The 26,194-nt window shown below is 45.9% G+C and overlaps 2 protein-coding genes across 4 annotated transcripts; one reads left to right on the top strand and one right to left on the bottom strand.

Moving 5' to 3' along the window:
- Nucleotides 1-3,082: 3,082 nt before the first annotated feature.
- On the top strand, nt 3,083-12,205 carry LOC130212871 (nuclear body protein SP140-like). 3 transcript variants are annotated; one of them, XM_056444139.1, is made up of 16 exons: nt 3,083-3,744; nt 5,490-5,664; nt 7,645-7,728; nt 7,958-8,077; nt 8,182-8,315; nt 8,487-8,531; nt 8,656-8,695; nt 8,807-8,923; nt 9,003-9,110; nt 9,192-9,331; nt 9,915-9,983; nt 10,112-10,245; nt 10,469-10,586; nt 10,751-10,825; nt 11,069-11,212; nt 11,316-12,205. In XM_056444139.1, the coding sequence occupies exons 1-16, from the start codon at nt 3,601-3,603 to the stop codon at nt 11,400-11,402; spliced, it is 1,734 nt and encodes a 577-aa protein (XP_056300114.1). In that variant the 5' UTR covers nt 3,083-3,600; the 3' UTR covers nt 11,403-12,205. The 3 variants fall into 3 exon arrangements, with proteins under 3 accessions (XP_056300114.1, XP_056300113.1, XP_056300112.1); XM_056444138.1 differs by having other exon boundaries at nt 7,645-7,872; nt 8,819-8,923; XM_056444137.1 differs by having other exon boundaries at nt 7,645-7,872.
- An 11,579-nt stretch (nt 12,206-23,784) lies between these two features.
- LOC130212877 (trypsin-2-like) lies at nt 23,785-25,300 on the bottom strand. Its single transcript, XM_056444150.1, has 5 exons — nt 25,219-25,300; nt 24,965-25,118; nt 24,625-24,884; nt 24,229-24,365; nt 23,785-24,141 (listed from the first exon to the last, which is right to left on the bottom strand). Exons 1-5 carry the CDS (start codon nt 25,256-25,258, stop codon nt 23,989-23,991), a joined length of 744 nt encoding a protein of 247 aa, XP_056300125.1. The 5' UTR covers nt 25,259-25,300; the 3' UTR covers nt 23,785-23,988.
- Between the last annotated feature and the right edge of the window lie 894 nt (nt 25,301-26,194).

The raw sequence follows: 26,194 nt of genomic DNA, 5'->3' as shown, positions 1-26,194 counted from the left end.
CTGGATGCGGTAGTCATTCACGTAGTCGGAGACATTCACGGAGCTAAGTGCGCCTCCGGGTGACGTTATGAACCCAGACACCAGTGTTGCCAGGTCCGCGGGTTTCCCGCGGAATTGGGCTACTTTTGAAGTGTTGCCGCGGGTTGCATTTTTTGTCCGCTGGTTCGGGTAGACCTATTTTGCATGCAAATTACATGAATATCTTTAAATAAAAATCCATATTTAAAATGAAATAATTTATTTATACCCAAATCCTATCAAACTGACTCCAGATCAGCACGTACACGCCGACACATCTGCGCACACAGTTGAGCACGCTCTCACTAGCCCCCCCCCCCCCCCCCCCCGTCCGTCGACAACGCTCGCAGTGGGTCACTTTCCTATTTCAGGGGGGCATCATGAAGGAGTTATGGGCATATTTTCATATTTTGAGTTCTGATATTGGGCTGGTTTTTGGGCTGGTTTTATTACTGCGGTCAAGCCAGCCGCCACTTCGAAAAACACAGTCAAGCCAGCCCGCACGATTTTTTTCAGTACACGTATATACCAGGCATTACGGTGCGAGTGTGTGAAAACTGTTTTCAAAATAAGAGCGAACTTCCGGTGAACGTGATATGATGAAACACGTCTTTAAATACAGATATAGTGATAGATTAAACTAATTGAAGAGATGAAAAATCACGAATGGTATTCATGATGAACACATGAAATGAAAGAAAGTAATTATTCCAATATTGGGATATTCTGATTTAGAATTTCAAAATGAAAGCTAAAGAAAATCACATTCATGCGCAAATGGGTGTCTAATTTCAGAATAGATTTAGAACACAATGGTGCGTAGTTACAAAATACTTTCACTTCTGATTCATGGTAGAGTACCTCAATGTGTCATCCAGAGATGATCAAGACATTCTGACGTTTGATTTCTAAATGAAAGCACTTCATAAAGAAAATAATAGTAATATATTTCCAATATTTGATATTTCTTTGAAGCAAATCTGTAAGTTTCTTGATAACAATTACACTGCGGTCTTGTTAATGGTGACCTCTGCTAGGCCCATGAATATTTTCATGAGATATTACTGTGTAGATTTTGAATGAATTCAATTTAAAGTTAGCAAAGAATAAATATTATTAATATTATGGCAATATTTGGATTTTATTTTAAGCAAATCTGAAACTTTCTTGAAAAAAGCTACAATGCAGTCTTGTTAGTGGTGAACTCTGCTAGGCCCATGAATATTTTCATGAGATATTACTGTGTAGATTTTGAATGAATTCAATTCAAAGTTAGCGAGAAATAAATATTATTCATATTATGGCAATATTTGGATTTTATTTTAAGCAAATCTGAAACTTTCTTGAAAAAAGGTACACTGCAGTCTTGTTAAGGGTGACCTCTGCTAGGTCCATGATTATTCTCATGAGATATTACTGTGTAGATTTTGAATGAATTCAATTCAAAGTTAGCGAGAAACAAATATTATTAATATTATGACTATTTGGATTTTATTTTAAGCAAATCTGAAACTTTCTTGAAAAAAGCTACAATGCAGTCTTGTTAGTGGTGACCTCTGCTAGGCTCATGAATATTTTCATGAGATATTACTGTGTAGATTTTGAATTAATTCAATTCAAAGTTAGAGAGAAATAAATATTATTCATATTATGGCAATATTTGGATTTTATTTTAAGCAAATCTGAAACTTTCTTGAAAAAAGGTACACTGCAGTCTTGTTAAGGGTGACCTCTGCTAGGTCCATGATTATTCTCATGAGATATTACTGTGTAGATTTTGAATGAATTCAATTCAAAGTTAGCGAGAAACAAATATTATTAATATTATGACTATTTGGATTTTATTTTAAGCAAATCTGAAACTTTCTTGAAAAAAGGTACAATGCAGTGGTGACCTCTGCTAGGCCCATGAATATTTTCATGAGATATTACTGTGTAGATTTTGAATGAATTCAATTCAAAGTTAGAGAGAAATAAATATTATTCATATTATGGCAATATTTGGATTTTATTTTAAGCAAATCTGAAACTTTCTTGAAAAAAGGTACATGATGGTATAATTCGAATCTTGCTTTAGTCGGACTATGCTATCTTTTGGGGGGATCTGCTGTTATCCCAATATACATGGCAGTGAGTAATTCGAATCATTGGCCGAAAGCATGTCATATCCGATACGATAGGCGGTGCTGTTTTCATTACAACTTGTGGTGATACAGCCATTTCCGCTTGACCTCTTTTTTAAAATTATTTTCTCCTCTCTTCCCTCGTGTTATGCTGTAATCTTCCTGGATCTGCCTGTAATTTCCGCCATGGATCAATAAAGCATACATCTATCTATCTATCTATCTACCAACAACATTTCGAGAAAGATGGCGAACAGAGAGACTACATCCTCTACTATTCTTCCATGGTGTTAATAGGGTACAGCGAATGGCGCTATTGGCTGAGTTGATAACGGAGAAGACGCCGCCGGCCGACGGAGACATTTAATTTATCGTCTCTTCGACTTCGGTCACGACATGGGAGGGAGGGAGGAGGGCGGCGGGATCTCGAGCATGCGCAAAGACGCAAAGTCCAGTTCCGAATCGAATTCACCTACATAGATAGATAGATATATACTTTATTAATCCCCAAGGGGATGCCGCGAGAGTCGAATTATCAACTGGATCGGACCGAGCTATCCAGGGGTGTTAATCGGATCGAAGTCGGACCGCACATAGTCCGACTAAGGTGTTTACATGAAACCGATAATTCGATTTCAGTCCGACTAAGCCAATAATTCGATTGCATGTAAACGCACTCAGTGCGTTTCATGTAAACACCTTAGTCGGACTTTGTGCGGTCCGACTTCGGTCCGATTAACACCCCTGGATAGCTCGATCCGATCCAGTTGATAATTCGACTCTCGCGGCATGTAACGGTGAATTCGATTCGGAACTGGACTTTGCGTCTTTGCGCATGCTCGAGATCCCGCCGCCCTCCTCCCTCCCTCCCATGTCGTGACCCGGAAGTCGAAAGAGACGATAAATTAATTTCTCCGTGTACCTTCGGCGACGGCGTCTTCTCTCCGTTATCAACTCAGCCAATAGCGCCATTTGCATTCGCTGTACTCCTATTAACACCATGGAAGAATAGTAGAGGGATGTAGCTTCGCCTCGCTCTCTGTTCGCCATCTTTCTCGAAATGTTGTTGGTGGTGGTGAAGAGGTCAAGCGGAAATGGCTGTATCACCACGAGTTGTAATGAAAACAGCGCCGCCTATCGTATCGGATATGACATGCTTTCGGCCAATGATTCGAATTACTCACTGCCATGTATATTGGGATAACAGCAGATCCCCCAAAAGATAGCAGAGTCCGACTAAAGCAAGATTCGAATTATACCATCATGAAAACGCACTGACTGACTTTCACAGAGAGGCGGCACAACGTTCGAGAAACAGAGACCCGCCGGTTGGGAAGGACTCCCGCCGAATATGAAATGTGATACTTTGTGATTTGTTGTTTTGTGCCAGAGACCTCGGGGGAAGTTGTTGGCGCTCACTTTCACTTCCACCGGACATTTGACTCAAAGGGACCCCTCCATGGAGCCGATGGACTGGCTGGACGACGAGGAGCTGCTGCGGTTCTTCCGCCGCTGTAAAACCGAGATGTCCTGCATGGAGAAGCCGCACACGTTCCTCTGCCAGCTCCGGGACTACGAGCTGGTGCCGGAGGACCGATACAAGGTATGGAAGCGGGAAGAAACTGCATGCGTAATAACACTGTAATAACACAATAACACGGTAATACAACTAGTAGGTGGACTGGGAATGCAGATTCTTTCATTTCAAGAACTTTATTGAGCAGTTCAGATATTACAACATAAAACTAAAGTCATTAATAAGTAAAGAGTGAACTGCTTGAACTTTAGTAGCCTATCAATGTTACGTTATGGCGTTAACAGCAGGTTACTCTGCGCATGCGCGACGGCGGAGATTCTCAATATGCGTTCTTGTCTGGACTTCTCTGTACTTGTGTTGCGTCATCAATCGCAGCCCGAGTACATGTTCCAATGCAAAGTCCGTACTCAGCGTACTTGATGAGAAACGGCCGGTGACTTGCCATTCTCCGTGACTTCGGCGTTCCTGCCGTTGCCCTTCAAAACAAAAGCTCAACATTGAGCTTTATTGACAGTGGCCGTTTCAAGCCTGCTACCCCGTTTTAAAAAGAGTTGTGGAAAGCTAATTTTATCACACCTAATAATAAAACGTTATGACTCGCACATATCTGCACTCGTTTTGTTTTGCAAAGGTTGCACGTTATTGTTGTTTTGAAATGATATGCAGTGTAAAACTCAGCAAAACTCTTTATTGCCAAATATTTGAAGTTGTTTTGTTTAGTTTTTCACATGTTGCACTGAATTGTTATTATCATAAAATTATATTAAGTGCAAATCAGGCTAATTGCAGCCACAATAAGTTCAATGTTGCACAGATAGAACTGTATTTCTTTTCTAATAAAGTGATTGAAAACTTGTATTACTTTTCTGTCTGATGGAGCAATCTGGTTTAGGTGACAGCTATATATTTATAATAAGTACCATAACCACACCAACTATCTAATCTGTTGGGCTGCACCTATTTTGCAAGCTCAATAAGCTTCTTCTTTTTTACCAAAAAATGTGAATAACAGTAAACAGTGTTGTACATTTAAATGCATCAGCTGGAGAGCAAGTGATCTGTTCCTTGATCAATCTGAAATAGAGTGTTTTGAACTGTAACATATGTCATTATTAACAGTGAAAAACACGGAGATGTGACACAAACTATTGCTTTTCTGAAAAGATCCTGTAAAAGACAAGGCCAAAATGAATTTGTTTTAAAGTGTAATGATAACAGACCACTTCATATTACTTATAACTCCTGTTTAAAATGTTCATTAAGCCACGGTGTTGTCATGCTAATCGTAAGATGTCTGAGTGTTGATGCAGCCAGAATCAATCAGTGGAAGGTGCCACATTTCGGGAGGGCTCCTGGCCGCATATACCTGGGGACCTGTGCCAAACTAAGAAGTCTTCTCGGGTCTGTAGAATATGACCCGTTGGCCCGGACATCTTGGCGGCGTGACAATATTTCATTTTAAATGGTATTTTGACAAAGAGTTAAGCAAAACATGCAAGAACACTTGCCGTTTTAAAAGTTGCAGGTAGCTGCAGGCAGCCTTTTAGCGGACACACACACGCACACACAGACACACACACACAGTAGCCCGTATACCTGCACCTGTCAGATGCTGAGCACCTCGCATGCTATCAGTCCAATTCTGCTGCCTCAGTCTGGATTCGGCTGCTGTGATGCTTCACACGGTTTATACTACATCTTAAAGAAGTTCTGTTACAGTTCTGTGATTAAAAAAAAAGCTATTCCAGCGTGTACGTTGGGGGCTACTGTAGATTTATTCTCATTTTCTCCATGCTTTTGTGTGTTTGCAGAAGGTGATTCGTATGAAGAGTAAAGACAACATACGGAAAGGTCTCTACGAGATCCTGGACTGGTTGCAACGAGAACGTCCCCAGAGCGTCCGAGAGTTCTGGAGCTGCGTCTTCAAGGACACCATCCTGAACCACTATCCCACCCTGAAGCTGCTGCGCAACAACCTCCTGGACGGTCAGTCGGTTTTATTGATTTTGATGGTCAGAGGTTTTAGTCATGAGGATTCTGCGCACTATGTTTATGCTCTTTTGGTTGTTCAGGTGGTCGTTATTCCGCCTCACTGCTCTGAGGAGCTTCTGAGTGGCAATAAATGAACAGATGTCAATTTATAATACTTATATATCTCTTTATTTGGATATATTGTTGTTAGGAATGATTAAATAAATAAATATGATTAACGCTACACGACCAATAGAAGGATCCAGATAGACTCCATCCTCTGTATCCGTTAATCCAGAAGACAACTAGAGTTAAGGTTGTAAATTACTTTGAGATATTTGTTGTTGTTATCGTCTTTAACATAATATATATATACAGTGCATCCGGAAAGTATTCACAGCGCTTCACTTTTTACACATGTTGTTATGTTACAACCTTATTTCAAAATGGATTAAATTCATTATTTTCCTCAACATTCTACACACAACAACCCATGATGACAAAGTGAAAACTGTTTTTTGCAAATTTTTGCAAATCTGTTAAAAATAAAGAACGAAAACATAACATGTACATAAGTATTCACAGCCTTTGCTCAATACTTTTACAGCCTCAAGTCTTCTTGGGTATGATTCCACAAGCGTGGCACACCTATTTCTGGGCAGTTTCTCCCATTCTTCTTTGCAGAACCTCTCAAGTTCCATCAGGTTGGATGGGGAGCGTCGGTGCACAGCCATTTTCAGATCTCTCCAGAGATGTTCAATCGGGTTCAAGTCAGGGCTCTGGCTGGGCCACTCCAGGACCTTCACAGAGTTGTCCCGAAGCCACTCCGTTGTTATCTTGGCTGTGTGCTTCGGGTCGTTGTCCTGTTGGAAGATGAACCGGCGCCCCAGTCTGAGGTCCAGAGCGCTTTGGAGCATGTTTTCATCGAGGATGTCTCTGTACATTGCTGCATTCATCGTTCCCTCAATCCTGACTAGTCTCCCAGTTCCTCCCGCTGAAAAACATCCCCACAGCATGATGCTGCCACCACCGTGCTTCACTGTAGGGATGGTATTGGCCAGGTGATGAGCAGTGCCTGGTTTCCTCCAGACATGACGCTTGGCATTCAGGCCAAAGAGTTCAATCTTTGTTTCATCAGAACAGAGAATTTGGTTTCTCATGGTCTGAGAGTCCTTCAGGTGCTTTTTTGCAAACTCTAGGCGGGCTGTCATGTGCTTTTTACTGAGGAGTGGCTTCCGTCTGGCCACTCTACCAAACAGGCCTGATTTGTGGAGTGCTGCAGAGATGGTTGTCCTTCTGGAAGGTTCTCCTCTCTTCATAGAACAATGCTGGAGCTCTGTCAGAGTGACCATCAGGTTCCTGGTCACCTCCCTGACTCAGGCCCTTCTCCCCCGATCGCTCAGTCTGGCTGGGCAGCCAACTCTAGGAAGAGTCCTGGTGGTTCCAAACTTCTTCCATTTCCGGATGATGGAGGCCACTGTGCTCATTGGGACTTTCAATGCTGCAGAAATCTTTCTGTACCCTTCGCCAGATCTGTGCCTCGATACAATTCTGTCTCGGAGGTCTATAGATAATTCCTTGAACTTCATGGCTTGGTTTATGCTCTGATATGCACTGTCAACTGTGATACCTTATATCGACAGGTGTGCCTTTCTCAATCATGTCCAATCAACTGAATTTAGCACAGGTGGACTCCAATCAAACATCTCAAGGATGATCAGTGGAAACAGGATGCACCTGAGCTAAATTTTGAGTGTCATGGCAAAGGCTGTGAATACTTATGTACATGTTATGTTTTCGTTCTTTATTTTTAACAGATTTGCAAAAAACAGTTTTCACTTTGTCATTATGGGTTGTTGTGTGTAGAATGTTGAGGAAAATAATGAATTTAATCCATTTTGGAATAAGGCATAACAAAATGTGGAAAAAGTGAAGCGCTGTGAATACTTTCCGGATGCACTGTATATATATTTTTTTATGTCATTTAAATTGCAGGCTCTTTCCATTTTGACAAACAACCAGAAGAGACGGTGGAAACGGAAGAGTCAGACGAAGAGAAGAGGAAGGTGCTTTCTGGAGGTGAGGAGGGAGAGGAGAAGCAGGAGAACTCGGTGAAGATGAAGAAGAAGAGAAAACTGAGAAATGGCGACGATGACGAGGAGCCGGCCGGTCCATCATCTCAATCGATTCCCAGGAAGAAAAAGTCCCAAAAAAAATGCTTCTGTAAGCCCCTCCCCCCCACATACACACACAAAGAAGTTTGTCGCGTGGAACAAAGAGGTCAACGTATTATTTTCCTGTTCTGCAGCCTCTCCCCTGAAGAAGGGCGAGGAGAACCACATCTGGAGCTGGCCCATCTATAAGCTGCAGCTGCCCGTGACCTGTGGGGACCAGGCGGGGACACTGAATAGAAAACTACTGGCTAAAGGTGTGTAAGACTCCAGGACTGAAGAACACACATCGTCTCCTCTAAAGAGTGAAGCGGGGCGGATGGTGACCGGTTGACATTAACGCAGCCTGTGAATGTTTCAGCGGAGAAGTGCATTGTGGTCAAGAAACGGTGGTTCACTCCCAGTGAGTTTGAGAGGTTTGCAGGGAAGAGGAGTTCCAGGAACTGGAAGACGAGCATTCGCTGTCAGGACACCCGGCTGGGGAAACTGATACAGGTTTGTATTTTTCATTTATTTATTTGTTCAGTTTATTTACACCAACAAATAATGACTGAATCAAATGTTCAAATATGAGAGTGAATCTCAGACTGTTACTTCAACGTGTGCCTCGGGACGTGGATTTGTCGGGAGCGCCGTTCATTTTCTGCTTTGTTTCTTTCGCTGCAGGAAGGTCACCTGAAAACAGGAACGTACAAAGGAGGGTGCAGAAAGGTGAGAAGAACAACTGGTGAAAATACACGAAAAGATACATTCAGATTTCATGGTGCATCTTCTCGTCGTTCGTGATCCTGATCTGAGCCATGTCCCTTATTCTTGTTCTTGTTCCTCCTGCTAGGCCAATAGGTCACTGTTCCCGTCTGGTCACGCAACTGCAGGTTTGTTTTATTCGTGATTTGATAAAACTACAGGAAAATACATGGAGTGCTTGAATATGGATACACGCTTATGTGTCAGAAAAACCAACATCCTCCTTCTGTTTTTCCTAGTGTCTGACGAAGATGAAGAAGCAGAAGAAGAAGGAGATGATGAAGAAGAAGAAGAAGAAGAGGGCCGTGAGCTGAACGAGGGCGACCGCAGCAGGGAAAGCTCCGCAGCTGTCGCAGGTGCTGTTCTCTCCAAAGTGATGATCAGGGTTTTTTAAAATTAACGGTGATCCAGACTTCCCGTGTGTGTCCATCTCAGGCGAGGCAGTGAAGAACCGGACCGAGCAGCCAGAAGTCGCCAGGAAGGTGTTCAGAGTCACGTGCCGCGGTGCAGCCGGGACTTTACACGCCAAGCGGTTCTCCTCAGGTAGCGATAACTCCTCCTCCTCCTCCTCAACACGTGTCGTTGCATGTGTACCGAGCGGCTCACGCCTCCTCCGACCACCAGGGACTTGTGGGAAGAGTATTCGCACTGAGACCAGCTGGATGACCCCGGTGGAGTTCCTGAAGGTGGCGTCGTGTCCGGCGGACGCCTCTTGGAAGAAAGAGATCCGGTGTGAAGAGGAACCGCTCAGCGTCCTCATCGAGGTGAACCTCGTCGGGCTGGTTGGAGTGATGCAATCGGAGAGAGTGGAAGCTGTAATCCCAAAGATTTCAGTCCTGTTTGATATTTTGAGTTTAATTTGAGCAGCTGGTGAATACGTGTTCTGGTCATCATCAATACGATGCATGGTGTCGACAATGACCACGACTCTATAACGATCAGGATGTAATGACGTCAAACGTCTGTTGTAGAAAAAAAAGACAGACCATGAATCTGCACACACTTTCCAGATTAAGTTCACACGATCACATCAGGCTGTCAGCCAGCATCGCCTCTCGAGGTGTTCCAGGTGCAGGAGGAGTGTCGGTCCGAGAAGGAAAGAGGTGAAGGCTTCAAACGCGGAGCAGAGACAGTATGTCGACTCCAGAAGGACATCTACCCCATCTTGGATTTAAATCCCCCTCGGGGACATAAGGGGTCATAAGGAAGTGAGGTTATTTAATTGACAGAGCAAAAGAAATGCTAGAAACATGGCGCTAATAATGCCGTGTCGTAACTAAAGATAGAGCCGCAGGATTTGTCAAGCCGGAAAAAATAACTATTTCAACTACGATTGGTCTCTTTCAGGCAAACGACTTGAGGATCCACTCGCTGCTGTGCAACTGCAGTCGGTGCAAACCAGACGGCACCGAGCTGGTAAGCCCGTTGCTACGCACGTTCTCCGTCGGCAACGCGCTGTCGACCGTAGCCGATGTTTCGGCGATGTTAAACGGTCCCCGTGGAGTCGTGTCGCCAGACTTGCTGTCGTGTGTCTGTCCCGGCAGGAGAATCAGAAGAACGATGACGAGTGTGGCGTCTGTAGAAGGGAAGACGAAGACAAGTTGGTGATGTGTGATGACTGCCCTCGCTCCTTCCACCAGAAATGTCACCTGCCCCATGTGGAAGATGTCGATTTAGGGTGAGCTTTGATAAACGGCTATATATATATATATATATATATATATATATATATATATATTATTAATTATATATATATAATATATATATATATATAATCACTGACCAAAGTAGGCTAACAGTACTTGTTAGTGGGGTTGATTTTGTGATGGAGAAATTCTCTTCATAATCTTTGATAATTGTCAGACCGTACATGATTATTTATTGTGTGTGTGTGAGAACAGAGACGACCGCCCGTGGATGTGTACTTTCTGCATATTCGGGACCAATCAGGGGTGTTATTACCAGGAGGAGCTGGAAAGAGAAGCGGCCGTGTCGCTCCCAATATCCCAACGCATTCTGGTGAGTAAACTGCGTGACCGTCTCTGTAGTGAAGCTGAAACACACTTGTTCATCTTGGTTGTCCGTGTTTTTAGCCGTACGTCTGTTTCTGTGCATGTGCAAACACCGACTGCCAGGGAAGCTCAACCTGTCCGTCCCTCATCCCTCCTTCCTTACATCAACAGGAATGCCAGTATCTCCTTCTGTATCTGTGCACGGCTGATGAGGAACAAACATTTGCCGTGGACCCACGCCTCTACGTAAGTCCCCGGATCATGACAGAGGACGCACACCGCCGGCTCCGTTTCCGCCACAGATTTGAGATCCCGCCTATTTCTTTCTTGCAGTGCACAGTGAAAGTGAACTTTTAAAAGTGTATAGACACCACACCAGCAACATTGCTACGGTTTTTATTTTCTTATACCTGTAGGACATGTTACAGTTTCAAAATAAAAGCATCTGTGGACAGAATCCGTCATTCCTTTTCCTCTTGGCACCCTCAGCTGAACGACTACTGCAGCGTGATCAAGACCCCCATGTGGCTGGGTCACATAGCCCACCGACTCCAGAAGCCACAAAACCGGATCGTTGGAGAGTTTGAGAGCGACGTCCAGCTCATTTTCTCCAACTGCGCTTTATACAACCGGGTAAGAGGCGGTGTCAGTAAAAACCCTTTAGATGCAGCGTTAAGAGTTTAACAGGCATCCTGGACATTTTGTACTGATATGGTCTGTTGTGGGTTTTTTGCAGGACAATGCTGAAATCCTCGCCACGGGAAACAGACTGAAGGAGTTATTTGACAGAGAATTTAAGAGTGTGTTCAACATCAAGGAGTAGGCTGGTGACATTACAGGGTTTTTCCTGCATAGAGAAAATGTGGGCGCGCGCCTAAGCCGTTTTCCCGAACGCCTATGACAAATCCCGAGCGCCTAAGGCAAAAAAAAGTCTGCGATGGAAAACAAACCAAAAAAAAATACATAGATGTCTGCTAATTACGTTGACATGGCAACACAGACGTGTTTTTTTGGGAGCGCCGAAGACCCATTTTGACCCAGGAAAAACCCTGCATTAACTGGGTTCAGTTATCAAACTCAGTAGCGACCGGGGAAAGGTTACGAATATGTAAATATGCCTGTGATTTGTATAGTTTTGACAATCCTTTGTGTTTGAAATATCCCAAACTAAATGATTCCTAATCAAGAGAATGCAGGGAACTTTGACTTGAATTATGAGAGCACATTTCAATCTATAATTTGATAATGCATTTAAAAGAAAGGCATTCTTCCCACTATTTATTTTCTTCAAAAAAGGCGGGGTACCAGAAATAACCAAAGCTTACATTCCACCCAACGTATGTACGATCACAAAGACCAAAGAGCTGACAGAGACAACAAAAAACATATCTGAATATATTAATTTAAACATTTTTGTTCCTGGATATCTTTTTATTGCGTGTTTTTGTATGGTGCTACATGTGAGGAGGGTTCTGCAACGAATACATTGTACAAGTCTGTATTAAACGTTGTGTTTGTCTTAAGCCTTTTGCATCGTGTCCCAGTGTCACAGCACAGGATTAAAGGGAAGTCTCTCTGTCTCCACCTCTGACCGGTTGCTTGTTTTAAAATAAAATATGAAATGTGTACATCTCGTTTACATGGCTTGTCTCCATAAACCTGCGTCTTAAAGGTAAACAGTCTATCCCAGAACTACAACTACAACTGTGGAGATGAAACCCTAAAGTTTTTATTCTGACGAGAAAAGACACATTTGCTGTTAAACTGACAGGGGGGGGGGGTCCTCTTTTATAAATCATTGTGTGATGGAGATTAAATCCTCACAATCATCTCATTATCTAAGCTTGATAGTTTACTGCGCTTGCCACAGATTGTGTAATTAATATAATGTTTCCTTTGCTGTTGGTAGTGTAGTGGTCCAAATATCTATGCTATAATACTGTTCATACTGCATATATATTATTTGATATACTGTATATACCTCATCTGTATATATCATGTATTTATATATTACGACACATGTAAATACTGTGCTCGTTAGATGCTAACTGCATTTCCTTTTCTCAGTATATATTTGTATTTATTGGAAGAAACTCACCTGAGACCAATACTCGTTCTTTCTGAAGGGCTGATTGCAGTGTTGCCAGGTCCGCGGAATTGGGCTACTTTTGAATTGTTGCCGCGGGTTGAATTTGTTGTCCGCTGGTTCGGGTAGACCTATTTTGCATGCAAATTACATGAATATCTTTAAATAAAAATCCATATTTTAAATGAAATAATTTATTTATACCCAAATCCTACCAAACTGACTACAGATCAGCACGTACACACATTTTATTTATATAATATACTGTATCTAATTACACAAGGCCATTTTAGGACCTAGGTGAAATAACTTGAGGGAAAACTGCTTTTAATGCTGACATACTAAACATTTGGTGTTACTTTGTAGATATTACAATAAATTTGTCAATGATAGCAATGCTGTTTGACTCTAAAAGCAGTGTATGGTTTGGCACGGGCATATTTTGAGTTCTCATATTGGGCTGGTTTTATTGGCCATTGGGCTGGTTTTGTCACACAGACCTGGCAACCAACCCTGAGACTCAAACTGACTCCTGCTCAGCCCAAAGTGCGACTGAAAGCGCTCGTCATCGAGACACAATTCGCGGAATAGATGGCGGTACTCGCCGTACTCTATCCTATCTTTTTTAAATATCTTGAACCAAAAACCTCAGCTTTTTTGCGGGTTGTTTCTCCTCCTCGTCCAACAACACAGCGAGGGTGTCACAGAATCACACGGGTAAGTTCAAGTGCAGAAGAAACGTCCGACTCTGGGTTTGAGAAACAAATGTTTTACTTGAAAAATGAGCAATTTGACACGAGGGGCAAAACACACAACAATCTGGCAGGGAACAAAGCAAAGACTGGGAGAATATATAAGGTGGGGAAACACAGGTGTGGGACATCAGGGATCAGCGAGACGGGAGTGGCTGGGGCAGGTGACGGGAATGACACAATCAGGAGAGGCTGAGGGCAGGTGTAGGGAATGACCAATTACTGGGGAGACAGACACAACATTTAACAGGGTGTTACAGAGGGCGAGAGTGCGACGTCTGCTTGAATCCATTTTGTAAATCAAGTTTTATCGCCCTGCGCTCGCGCCCTTAATGTTTTCTTTTTCCACCCACCTCTACATACTGGAAGCCCAGTATCAAACGGGGTGGCCACAAAAAAAGGCCCAAAAAGGGTTAGGGCTAAAAGGGGCCCCATCCCATTTGTGAATCCCAGAGAAACAAAACCACCCCGGGATGGGGTGTAGGAGTAGTCACACAAGGTGACTCTCGCCAAACCGTCCCGACCCGTTGGGGAGGGAGGCGATTGATGAATCGCTCCCCCCGTGTGGGCGGTTCAGAATCTTGTGGGATCCACAAAACCCTCTGCTGCTTTGCTGGAAATCACTTCTACTTACAGACTCTGGTTCGGTGCTCCGTGACGTCACGACTCACGAGCGACGTCACAGCACAGAACCAAAGCGCAGACATGTCATGTGACTGTTTCCATGGTGACGGACAAGGCCACGGAGATCAAGGCACTGACACGTGACTTCCACCAGGAAACCTGTTTATATTGTAACGTCTCAGACGTTATGGACTGATGACACGGAGACGGGACGGCGTTATTACTCCTTCTTTATTTGGGGCATCCTCCAACACAGACAGCGTGTTCCTCTCAGCTCCGCAGCTCCAACGTCAACAATGGTTCCCGTCAACCACACTTAACTCCCCTTCTTCCCCAGGTTAACCCCGCCTCCCCTCTACTCCGCCAATCACAGGCACGCCCCCTCGACCAGCACGCACGGTGCCACACTGTGATTGGCAGCCACTTCACAGGGTCGCTACATTACCCTCCCCTTACAAAGTTCCTTGCCCCCAAGGAACACCATTGACAACATTGTCAACAGCAGGAACAACATTAGTAAAGTAACAATACATCTCCAAAATAATGGGAAAACACTAAGAACTTTAAAAAAAATTTTTTTTTAAAGAAGGTCAGGGTGGACTACCATCACTTCCAGTGAGACCAGGGCGCATTCTTGCCCTTTCTGGAACCTACGGTCTCACTTTAACTTATTTCTCTTCCCCTAAGAAACCACAAAGTCTCTGAACCGGCCCGGGGGCCTTCTCTGTCTTCGCGGCTGAGCCGCTTGTGGGGCTGTGTCTACTGGACTAGTGGGGTCAGAGGGGGCCGTCAAACCCGGAGAGCTGGCCAGGGAGTGAGCAGGGAGGGGAGGCTGAGGAGGGGTTCCCCGTGCCACTGATGCCATTGGCGAAGCAACCCCTCTGTACGGGGCGAGTCGGTCCCTATGAAGCACCACTCTCCTTCCCTTAGGAGGTAGCTGTAGCCTGTAAACCACCTCTCCCACCCTCTCCAACACTCTGCAGGGGCCGACCCATTGGCTGTCGAGTTTTGGGCACCGGCCCTTCTTACGCACAGGGTTGTAGACCCAAACCAGTTCTCCAGCCTGAAAGTGCCTTCCTTTTTCTCTCACGTCGTAGTTGCGTTTTTGTCTCACACCTGCACTCAGTTGCTGTTTTCGAGCAAAAGCATGGGCCACTTCAAGGCGGTCCTGCAGTCTCCTGGCGTACTCAGGCCCTGGGGGGGTGTCTGGGGAATCAGGGGGCCGTCCAAAAGCCAATTCTGCTGGGGTGCGGAGTTCTCTCCCCAGCATGAGCAGCGCAGGTGTACAGGATGAGGTCTCTTGAACTGCAGAGCGACATGCCATGAGCACCAAAGGCAAATGCTTGTCCCAATCGCGCTGGTGTTGCGAAGTGAGGATGGCAAGCTGCTGGCCCATGGTGCGATGGAATCTTTCCACCAACCCGTCACTCTGAGGGCGCAGGGGCGAGGTGCGTGTCTTGTGCATGCCCAGGTGTTCGCACATGGCAGCAAACACCCGCGACTCAAAGTTCCTCCCTTGGTCACTGTGAATAGTCTCCGGTACTCCGAACCGGCTGAACATGCCTCCAACCAGGGCTTCTACGACCGTCTCTGCCTCCTGGTCTGGGATAGCATACGCCTCTGGCCATTTTGTGAAGTAGTCTATGGCGGTGAGAACATACCGATTTCCTCCATCTGAGCACGGCAGCGGACCCACCACATCCACGGCCACCCTTTCCATCGGTGCCCCAACTGGAAACTGCTGCAGTGGAGCGTGAGAGCGACCTGGGGGACCTTTCCGTGCCATACAGGGGTCACAACGGCGGCAAAAGTCTTCCACGTCCCTCCTGCACTGGCCCCAGTAGAAGCCCTTCCGGAGACGCCGCAGTGTTTTAGAAACCCCAAAATGTCCAGAACCTGCAGCTCCATGCATGGCTTCAAGCACCGCATCCCGTAAGTCCTTGGGGACCACCATCTGTCACTTTTCCTCTCCCGTTGCTGGCTCCTTCCATGCCCGCTGCAGCACGCCCTGAGACAGGCGCAGAGACCCGAACTGAGACCACAGACCTTTGGTTGCTTTGGAGAACACGGCCACCTCTTCCCACGGTGGCCTCCGCTGTGCCTCCAACCACCGTAGTGCCGGCTGTAGGTCTGCATCCTGTTCTTGGTGTTGTTTCCACTCTGCCAAGTCCACCGTCTGCAGCTCTCGGCAAACAAACTCCTCCAACCGACGAACTGCAGCACAGTCTCCTTCCTCTTCACGCAGTTCCTTCTCACGAGTCTCTCTCCGCTCGCAGTAGCGGCACATGGCCTTCGGGAGAGCGCGTCGGCATTCGTGTGGCGCGTCCCAGCCCGGTGCTCCACGATGAAGTCAAAAGCCTGCAGCTGCTCCAACCACCTGGCCACCTGCCCCTCCGGCTCCTTGAAGGTCATGAGCCACTGCAGAGCAGAGTGGTCCGTCCTCACAGTGAATGTCTGGCCACACAGATAGTACTTGAAGTGCCTAATTGACAACACCACTGCCAAGAGCTCTCTGCGGGTAACGCAGTAGCGCCGCTCAGCCTTGCTGAACGCCCGGCTGAAGTACCCCACCACTCTCTCTCCTTCGGGTCTTGTCTGAGAAAGTACTCCCCCGACGCCTGATCCGCTAGCGTCCGTGTCCAGCGTGAAAGGTAGGCTAGGGTCGGCTGGGGCTAGCACCGGCGCCTCAATCAGGGCTTGCCGAAGTCTGCTGAATGCCGTTTGGCACTGCTCTGTCCAGGCAAAGTTGCTGTCCTTCTGCAACAATTGAAACAGGGGCGCAGCAGTACACGCAAACCCTCGTACAAACCTCCTGTAGTACGAGGCCAGGCCCAAAAAACTCTTCAACTGTTTTTGGTTGGTGGGGGTGGGCCAGTCGGCGACTGCCTGCACCTTCTCCTGCATTGTGCCAATGCCCTCCCCGCCTATCCGATGTCCCAAGAAGGAAACCTCTCTGCATGAAGTGGCACTTTTCTGGGTGTAGCTTTAGGCCTGCCGCTCTGATTTTTTCCAGCACCAACCGCAATGATGCCAGGGCTTGCTCGAACGAGTTACCGTGAACCAGGATGTCGTCCAGGTAAACCAGGCACTGTTGACGTGGAATTCCTTCCAATACCTTGTCCATCAACCTGACGAAGGTGGCAGGAGCGTTACACAGTCCAAAACTGAGGACCTTGAACTGCCACAGTCCCTGTCCGGTGCAAAACGCAGTCTTTGGCCGGGCCTCCGGGGCGAGAGGCACCTGGTAGTATTCACTGCGGAGGTCCAAAGAAGAGAACCAGGAGGACCCAGAGACCAGGTCCAAAGACTCATCAATGCGGGGCAGTGGGTATGAATCTTTCCTGGTTACCCCATTTACAGGCCTGTAGTCAGCGCAGAGTCGCCAGCCACGTATCTTTTTTGGAACCATGACAACGGCTGCTGCCCAGGGGCTGTCGGAAGGCTCGATGACACCCGCCTGCAGCATGCTCTCGACCGCTTCGTCACATGCCTGTTGACGGGCCAGCGGGAGGCGGCGTGGGCGGCACTTGATAGGACGTACGTCCCCTGTGTCAATCTCATGCTGCACTAGATGAGTTTGACCTACCTCGTCTTCACTCTTTGCGAAACTGCCTCGGAACTCTAGCAGAAGATGCCACAACTGCTCCTGCTGCTGAGGGTGTAGGTCGCCACAGTTCTTGCTCCACACCTCCCTCACCGCCATCAGCGTCCCATCCACCTCCACCTCCTTCTGGACCAACCCGGACGGGGGCGTAGTTGTGAAGCTCATAGTGTGGTCAGACGACGCAAGGGTTGCCCCAGGGGAGACAGTGAGGGGGCCTGGGTTGCTGTCTACAGTCTCTACAGTACTCGCTGATGGTGCGGGAGGTCCGGAGGGAGGCAGTGCAGGGGTGAGACTGGGGATCATCGCGATAGCAGGCCCTCCTTGGAAACTCACTGTGCATCGTTGCAGGTCTAACTGGCAGCCTGTGGCCCTCAAAATGTCCACACCCAGAATACATGGGTCCTGTACGGCCGCTATCCACACCTGATGACAGACCGTCGCTCCCCCCACCGATATGGTCAGTAGACCTCTGCCTTTCATGGGTGCCAGCTCTCCGGTGACAGTGCGCAGTCGAACAGTGGTGTCGTCGAAACGAATCCAGCCTGGGACCATGTCTGGTCTAACCAGGGTTACCGTTGACCCTGTGTCCAATAGCGCCAAGCAGGGCACTCCTTCCACAGTGATGGGGACATAGCACGAGTCTCCCTTACCAGTACGTCCCACTGCCACAACAGGCTCCAGTTCTGAGTCGTCGTCTGCTTCTGGGGACGTGGAGTCTGGTGCCCCGGTGTACTGTTGGGCTCCTGCTGTCGAGACTTGAGGATGGGGTTTGGAGTTGGGGTCGGGTCCGATATCCTCCTCTATGCGAGCCCTGAACCGTTTCCCTGAGACCCGCTTGACTTGGGGCACTCCTGGCTAAGTGCCCTGGCTGACCGCACCCCAGCAGAGCCTGGGGCCGGGCGTGGTCGGTGTGCTGGTTGTAGAGACACGGCTCTAATCAGTTCAGTCACCCATGCTGGTCTCTCTCCTCTGAGTGACTCGGCATTGCAGACCGCACGGCAGGTGGACCTCTCTTTGACCGCGTTCAGCCGCTACACCCCACACATTCTCTCTCCACGGCCATCTCCAAGGCCGACTGCAACGACTGTGGGTGTTGTAGTTGCACTTGGACCCGCAACTCAGTGGGGGAGATTGCTCTGATGAACTGGTCCCGTGCCAGCTCGCTTTGTACTCCGGGGGGCATGTGTACATAGGCCCTCAGTGATAAGCTTTCAATGTAATTGGCTAACACACGCAGCGGCTCCCCAGGTTTTCTGCAGCGGTTATTTAGCTCATTACGCAGGAGCTCCGGCTGTAAACATTGTCCAAACCGCCTCTGCAGGGCCCCCACCAGCGCTTGATAACTCCGCCTGTCCTCCGGGCTCAGCAGTAGGAGGCAGGACAGCGCATCGTCCGTGAGACACAACGCCAGCTGCAGTGCTTTAGTCTCCGTGGACCATCGCCCAGCATGTGATAGAAGTTCAAATTGGGCAAGGAAGGCTTCCCAGGCCGCCTTACCGGAGTATTTCGACGTTTTTACCGTCGGCGTTGCAACTGAGTGTTGGCCGCAACCCTCTTCCGGTATCGCTACATTCCGCGGAGAAACGGCGCGAAAAGTTGCTGCGGGACTCAAACCCGCGTCTCTGGCCATCTTCGCTGCAGACTCTCTCAGGCGATGCCTCGCCTCCCTTGTAGCTCCCGTGAACTCTCTGGCGATGTCCTCTGACCATCCGCAAGCTCCCTCCTCCTCCATGTCTCTATCTTCTCTCTTTACCTTCGTCCCGCCGACACGATCCATGCCAAACAGTCGGCTAACCGGCTAGCTCTCTCCACGCTAGGTTAGCTCTCTACCGGATTTATCGATTTTGTTAGTCCGAAATCCCACTTCTGACACCAATGTAACGTCTCAGACGTTATGGACTGATGACACGGAGACGGGACGGCGTTATTACTCCTTCTTTATTTGGGGCATCCTCCAACACAGACAGCGTGTTCCTCTCAGCTCCGCAGCTCCAACGTCAACAACGGTTCCCGTCAACCACACTTAACTCCCCTTCTTCCCCAGGTTAACCCCGCCTCCCCTCTACTCCGCCAATCACAGGCACGCCCCCTCGACCAGCACGCACGGTGCCACACTGTGATTGGCAGCCACTTCACAGGGTCGCTACAATATGTATGTGCATGTAGTATATGTATATGTGTGTGCGTGTGTGTGTGTGTGTGTGTGTGTGTGTGTGTGTGTTACATTACATTACATGTCATTTAGCAGACACTTTTATACAAAGCTACTTACAATAAAATGTTATTTCATTTCAATTATGGCTGACTTCCCAGTTCCACCAAAGCACTGCACTATGCTATCCGGTTTGAATTGACATGATAAATACAGATTCCTAATAGTAGCTGAATGTACATGGAATTCCCTTGGCATTAATTGTTGCTTACAGATTTCCTGATATCGGGTATTATGGATTGGCAGTTTACCTTACAAATATGGCTAAAAATAAAAACGTATTCATGGATATATAATGCAGCTGTGGACTACAGTTATATTCAATTCAATTCAATTCAGTTTATTTGTATAGCCCAATTTCACAAATTACAAATTTGTCTCGGAGTGCTTTACAATCTGTACACATAGACATCCCTGCCCCAAAACCTCACATCGGACCAGGAAAAACTCCCAAATAACCCTTCAGGGGGAAAAAAAGGGAAGAAACCTTCAGGAGAGAACAGAGGAGGATCCCTCTCCAGGATGGACAGATGCAATAGATGTAATGTGTACAGAAGGACAAATTTAGAGTTTAAATTAGGGCTGTGAAACGATGAACAATTTTAATCGGATTAATCACAGGTTTTTGTGGATTAATCATGATTAATCACATATTACCGATATTCTCGGTATATTTTGTGAGAACATAGAGATTTATGACAAAAGACGGATATATACATTTATACATTCTTCTCTACAATGGTGCTGCAACTCAGCAGTTATTTAGCAGTTTTCTTCCATATGGAACATTAATACATGTTCATCCTAAACAGAATGTTTAACCCTCCTGTTACCTTTCGGGTCAATTTGACCCCATTCAATGTTTAATGTCGGTGTTCTTTGGGGTCAATTTGACCCCAGGCTGTTTTTCACTGTGTCAAACATATCAGAAATATCAACTTTTTTATTTATTTAAAGGGCTATTTAGGTAGTCAACAAACAAACATAAAGTACCTCACACTTAAACTTGGGAAGCAATATTAATTCTAATAATTTTCTGGAGGTTTTAATTGCTGGGGTCAAATTGACCCCGAGGGTAAAATATGTTAGTAAATGTAAAGGTAACAGGAGGGTTAAACAGAGCATTTTTCTCTTGTTTGTCAACCATTAACTCCACCATGATAGCCTACAATCTAAGGCCACGTTTACACATAGCCGGGTATTTACAGAAACGAAGATTTCTGCCCCTCCGTTTTCAAAAATAACGTCGTACACACAAGGTCGTTTTCAAACAAGTTTCTGTTTATATGGACCCGCATAAATACGCCCCCGGGCGCCGTCATAACTATGCCAAACCTGTAGTCGGCAGTGTAACGAGAAGGATAAAGACATGCAAACCAATCAGAATTCTCAAGACTCGAGACATCCGAGGAGTATCCTCATGTCAAGGAGGAAATAACTCGGGCGCACCTGACAACGAAAATGAAGGCAGTCGACACTGGACTTAGGAGCCAGTGTTGCCAGGTCCGCGGTTTTCCCGCGGAATTGGGCTACTTTTGAAGTGTTGCCGCGGGTTGAATTTGTTGTCCGCTGGTTCGGGTAGACCTATTTTGCATGCAAATTACATGAATATCTTTAAATAAAAATCCATATTTTAAATGAAATAATTTATTTATACACAAATCCTACCAAACTGACTCCAGATCAGCGCGTACACACATGGACATTGGACACGTCCACATACACACACTTTAAAAGCAGTGTATATGGTTTGGCACGGGCATATTTTGAGTTCTGATATTGGGCTGGTACACACAGACCTGGCAACTCTGGTAGGAGCGGCCAAACTAACTGTAAACATCGGACGCTCACATGACGTGAAGCATTTTTAGTCGCATACTGTGACGTATGACAACCTAAAACTCCGTTTGACCTAGTTCACACGCAAACACAAAAACGGAGATTTCAGAAATCTCCACTTTGGCCGGAGTTTTTAGAAATGATCGTTTTCCGTGATAAAACCTCCATTTTTGTGTAAATGAAAGGCCAAAACGCATGAAAATATATGCGTTTTCCCATCGTGTAAACGGGGCCTAAAGGTGGACAGATTGACAAGTGATTTTTTTTGCTCGGTCCCGATGCGCGCGCACGGAGCTCTGTGGCGCTCGAGACGGAGATCGATAAGTGTTAACGCAACGCGAAGAGACAGAAATGACATGCTGCTGTGGAGATACGATCAACAACAGACGTTTAGTTTAATAAAAGAACAAAGACGTGCTATAGAGAACATGTCAGGGGCCGGGCCAATCTTTTTAATGTCATACGATCTACCGACACTACGCCGCGATCGACTGGCAGGTCGCGATCGACGTGTTGAGACCCTGATCTACAGGAAGTAAAAGTCGTAACAAGGTTTCCGGAGGTGAACCTGCGGAAGGATCATTACCGATGAACAGACCGTCTGCATGAGAGCGGACAGAGTTCAGATTGAAGTGGTGTATTGGAAGCTCATTTTGCAAGTGACTTTTTTTTCGTCCCGACGACCAACAACAGACGAATTGGAAGCTCATTCTGTGCATGCGTTAAATGCGTAAAAAAAAAAAAACTAGTTAAACCTGTAATTGGATTAACTGAGTTAACGCGTTATTTTTCACAGCACTAGTTTAAATACATTCAATGAATGTGACAGAGTGTATGAATAGTTCATGGTAGACATATTCCACGATGGAGACCTCCACGATCCATCAGGCAGATGGCGGTGGGGAGGAGGAGCGGGCGGAGTCTCAACAGTGGGCGGAGTCTCAACAGGACAGTGGCGTATTCAGGAGCAGGAATTCCACGACAGATGGGGGATATTTTTATTGTATTGCTTGCTGCAAAAGAGTCAAACACGATGTGTGCCGTCACGTTCGACATAACTGATTGCTGATTTTGAACCAACAGCTTCAAATAAACGTTCATGGACAAAAAAACAAGGCAATTATGGGAAGCATGGCATTCCTTTTCTCTGAAAAGAAAGTCAAAATAATTTCAGTTTTCGGGGCATCATTGTTTATCTGAATGATGGTGATAGATCTTTTCTTTTTGTATCAGATGATCAATCAAAAATGTGCGACTTCAAGGTTGTGTGGCATCGGGTCCTCTTTGTTCCTTTGCTCAAGTGGCTTCAAAAATAAATAAATAATTAAACTTTTATTCTTCCACATTTTTAGTGAACCTCACAGAAGGATTACCTAAACTCCATCATTTTAAACTAAAGGAAGAAAGTATGAGTCATCTTCAGACACTTTCGAACCACAAAACTATGAAAGGACCTGCTGAGAAAACATCATTTATGTTTCTATTATTTCTCTGCCACCAGATTTTCGGTAAAGAAAAGACTCAAGACCAAGTTCTCAGTTGAAAATGAAACTCATTTAACACATTTCAATGGAAGTCTAAATCCTTTTTTAGATTATTGTTGGATTCTGACATTGATAAATGGGGTTTTGCAAAATCTTAACCCTTCTCTCCAGCTTTATGAAGCATTCTGCACTCAGGAGACAGAAAATCAGAATGAGAGCAGTGTCCTCAAACAAACAAAGCGTATAAATCCTATTGATGCGGTTTTTGAATGCTAAACAGCGATGCTCCATTCACTTGGTCACAGATGAAAAGCAACAGTTTGTGTGTCTTATTTTGATGAGAATCTCCTGGATTGATTGTTTGTTGATGTGGGTCAAGAAAAGGCTAATTCAAATCGAATATGTTGGATTTCCTCACAGGCTGATGCCATTGTGTGACCTTTTAAAGTCTAATGCCATTAGCTGCAACTCTGGTTTATATCTTGCCAGATTTTATATATTGTTTTAGTGGAAATGTCACCACTGACTTAAAATAAAGTACTCTGTACTATTATTGCATTGGGATCAGATCCTTCAGTATTGTCAACAATAATGTAAACACAGATGCATCACAACAGTGTAGATTTTATTGATTGTGTCCTGATTGTGTCCCCCCCCCCCCCTCACACACACCCCACACTGTCGGTCATTGTGTCTCTCAGCCTCTCTCCCGCCGCTTTTCTTTTTGACACTACCTCCTGACTCTTTCAGTTTCAATCTCCCTCTGGTTTCCCCTCTCTCTCGTAGCTCTGTGATGGGAGATCACAGCCTAGATGTATCTGGAGAGAATATCGTTGATCCAGGGCATCAGTGAGCAGACTTTGGTGTAAACACCCGGGTAGTTGGGTTGAGCACAGCCCTGGCCCCAGGAGACAATACCCTGCAGTTCCCCATTACACACCAGAGGACCACCAGAGTCGCCCTGAGCAGGCAAGAGAGAAGAGTTTATTCCTTCCATCATTTCATCCCATGGAACATATTTATTTTCCGCGTAACTGTGTGGAAATACCTGACAAGCATCCTTGCCTCCCTCCAGGTATCCAGCGCACACCATGCGGTCAGTGATCATGCCGGGGTAGGAAGCATCGCAGTCCTTGTTCGACAGAATGGGGACGTCCACACACTGAAGGTAAAACGGGTTGAACACTAACAGATGGCAGCAAGAAAGAAAGATTAAGAGAGATTGTTGTGTCCATATGTTTACGTCAAGTAGGCAACATGAACATAGAATATCAAACCACTGTGGCTATCACCAACATGTCGACTTTCAGCAGCTATTTGGTTTTAATAACTGGGTTTGTTTGTCTAAAAGAAAAATTACTTTGTCTCGATTGTTAAAATCACTGTTGTTAAAATCACTTGTCTTTTAATTGACTTTTAATGTGACCATTTGGTGCTGCCTCACCTTGATCAGTGTAGATGTTTCCCCACCCGGACACTGTGCACATGTCCCCAGGTGCGGGGCAGGCTTTGGGCAGGGCGACAGGCTTCACGTACTGGTTCACGGTGACGGGGTGCGCCAGCTTCATCAGCATGATGTCGTGGTCCATGGTTTGGTAGTCGTAACTCTCGTGCCAGTAGATGGCATCCACTGACATGTACTGCTCCGTGCCCTCGTTCATCCAGATGTGGTTGTCACCCAAGATGGCAATCTGTGAAAAGGGCCTGAAATGGAGACGAGCGATGACATTTTTTCATAATCCTCTCAAATGAATCCATAGAAAAACATTCAATCGTGTACACACTTTTGCCAGCAGTGTGCAGCAGAGGCGATCCACCGGTCGTTGATGAGGGAGCCGCCGCAGAAGTGGTAGCCGATATTGAGAGACACCTGCCAGGGTTGAGAGTGGGCTTCACACTCGTAGCCACCCACAATCCTGTCATCCGTAGGTGCTGCAGCTGTGGTGTCAAAGAAAGACAAAATGTGTCATATTTACAATAGTTACCGTTTTTTTTCTTTTACCCTAAAATGGTTGTACATGCTGCAGGTGTGCTTGACCTGCAGCTCCAAGGAGCGTGACAACAATCAGGCCAATCATCTTGTGGCTGACTCGACCTTCTTGTGACCACACTGGACTGGACGTGAGTCCTCCACTGCATTTATACCTGATTATATACTCCTCTTGTGTCTTTCCATGCTTCCCCTCCTCCTCCACACCTCCACCCAATGTACACCCACCCCCGAAACTAGCGCCCTAATCTCTTCCCTTAAAAAACACCTTATCTTCTCATGTGCCAGGTGTATCCTTTCAGTTAATAAGTGAGCCCTATCTTACATATTTCTGGCCAAGGTGAAACTGTAGTCAACATTTTCTGCACCTGTCACCGAAATAAATGTGCCTATTATTTCAATGAGTGACACGTGGAACTTTTATCTGACACCACAATACATTATTGTTAACAGCCATATCATGTTAATACATAGGTTGAATACAATAACAGATCATTGTTTATTTGGCCCTTATTAGAGCTTAAAGGCTGTTGATTGCTGTCTGACACAGAAAGAGAAAAATACAATAATATAGTGTTCTGCTTTCTCACCTCTCTTGGCTTTTGTTCAAGTGGAACCAAAAGCGGAACCAGAAAACAGAACTTTTTTTTCTTTAACCAAATTACTATTCATAATATATTTGCCATGGAGTCTCTTGGTAATTTTATTAAATTTGTTTCTAATACTGGCCCAAACCTAAAATAAGGTTATATAACACATTTTGGGGTTTGCTGTTGCAGCTTGCCAACAATTAGTGACACATTGGAGAAATATACATGTGTTGAGACCTTGGTCTACATTTCTAAATAAGGCACAGTGATAACATTAAATCAGGGGTGTGCTACGATAGGTCAGATGCATGCCCGTCCACAAAACAAGGAAAGTAGTGCCAAATTTGGGAGGAAAGAGGGAGGAGATGAGGTCGGGGGTAAAGTGGGCAGGGGGGACGAGCAAAGCGAGGCTGGTGGGCTATAAATATGAGCCA

The sequence above is a fragment of the Pseudoliparis swirei genome, chromosome 22 (assembly GCF_029220125.1).
Source record: "Pseudoliparis swirei isolate HS2019 ecotype Mariana Trench chromosome 22, NWPU_hadal_v1, whole genome shotgun sequence".
Taxonomy (NCBI): domain Eukaryota; kingdom Metazoa; phylum Chordata; class Actinopteri; order Perciformes; family Liparidae; genus Pseudoliparis; species Pseudoliparis swirei.
Note: the sequence above shows the minus strand (reverse complement) of the source record. Positions and strands in the feature narration are given on the sequence as shown.

Bases quoted from the DNA above. Each gene is read 5' to 3' on its own strand.
- LOC130212871 (XM_056444137.1), top strand. From the start codon at position 3,601: ATGGAGCCGATGGACTGGCTGGACGACGAGGAGCTGCTGCGGTTCTTC. The intron at 8,078-8,181 runs GTGTGTAAGACT...TGAATGTTTCAG, and splicing joins TAGAAAACTACTGGCTAAAG to CGGAGAAGTGCATTGTGGTC. The intron at 9,332-9,914 runs GTGAACCTCGTC...GGTCTCTTTCAG, and splicing joins CGCTCAGCGTCCTCATCGAG to GCAAACGACTTGAGGATCCA.
- LOC130212877 (XM_056444150.1), bottom strand. From the start codon at position 25,258: ATGATTGGCCTGATTGTTGTCACGCTCCTTGGAGCTGCAG. The intron at 25,119-25,218 runs GTCAAGCACACC...TTGACACCACAG, and splicing joins CACGCTCCTTGGAGCTGCAG to CTGCAGCACCTACGGATGAC. The intron at 24,885-24,964 runs GTGTGTACACGA...TCTCCATTTCAG, and splicing joins GCTGCACACTGCTGGCAAAA to GCCCTTTTCACAGATTGCCA.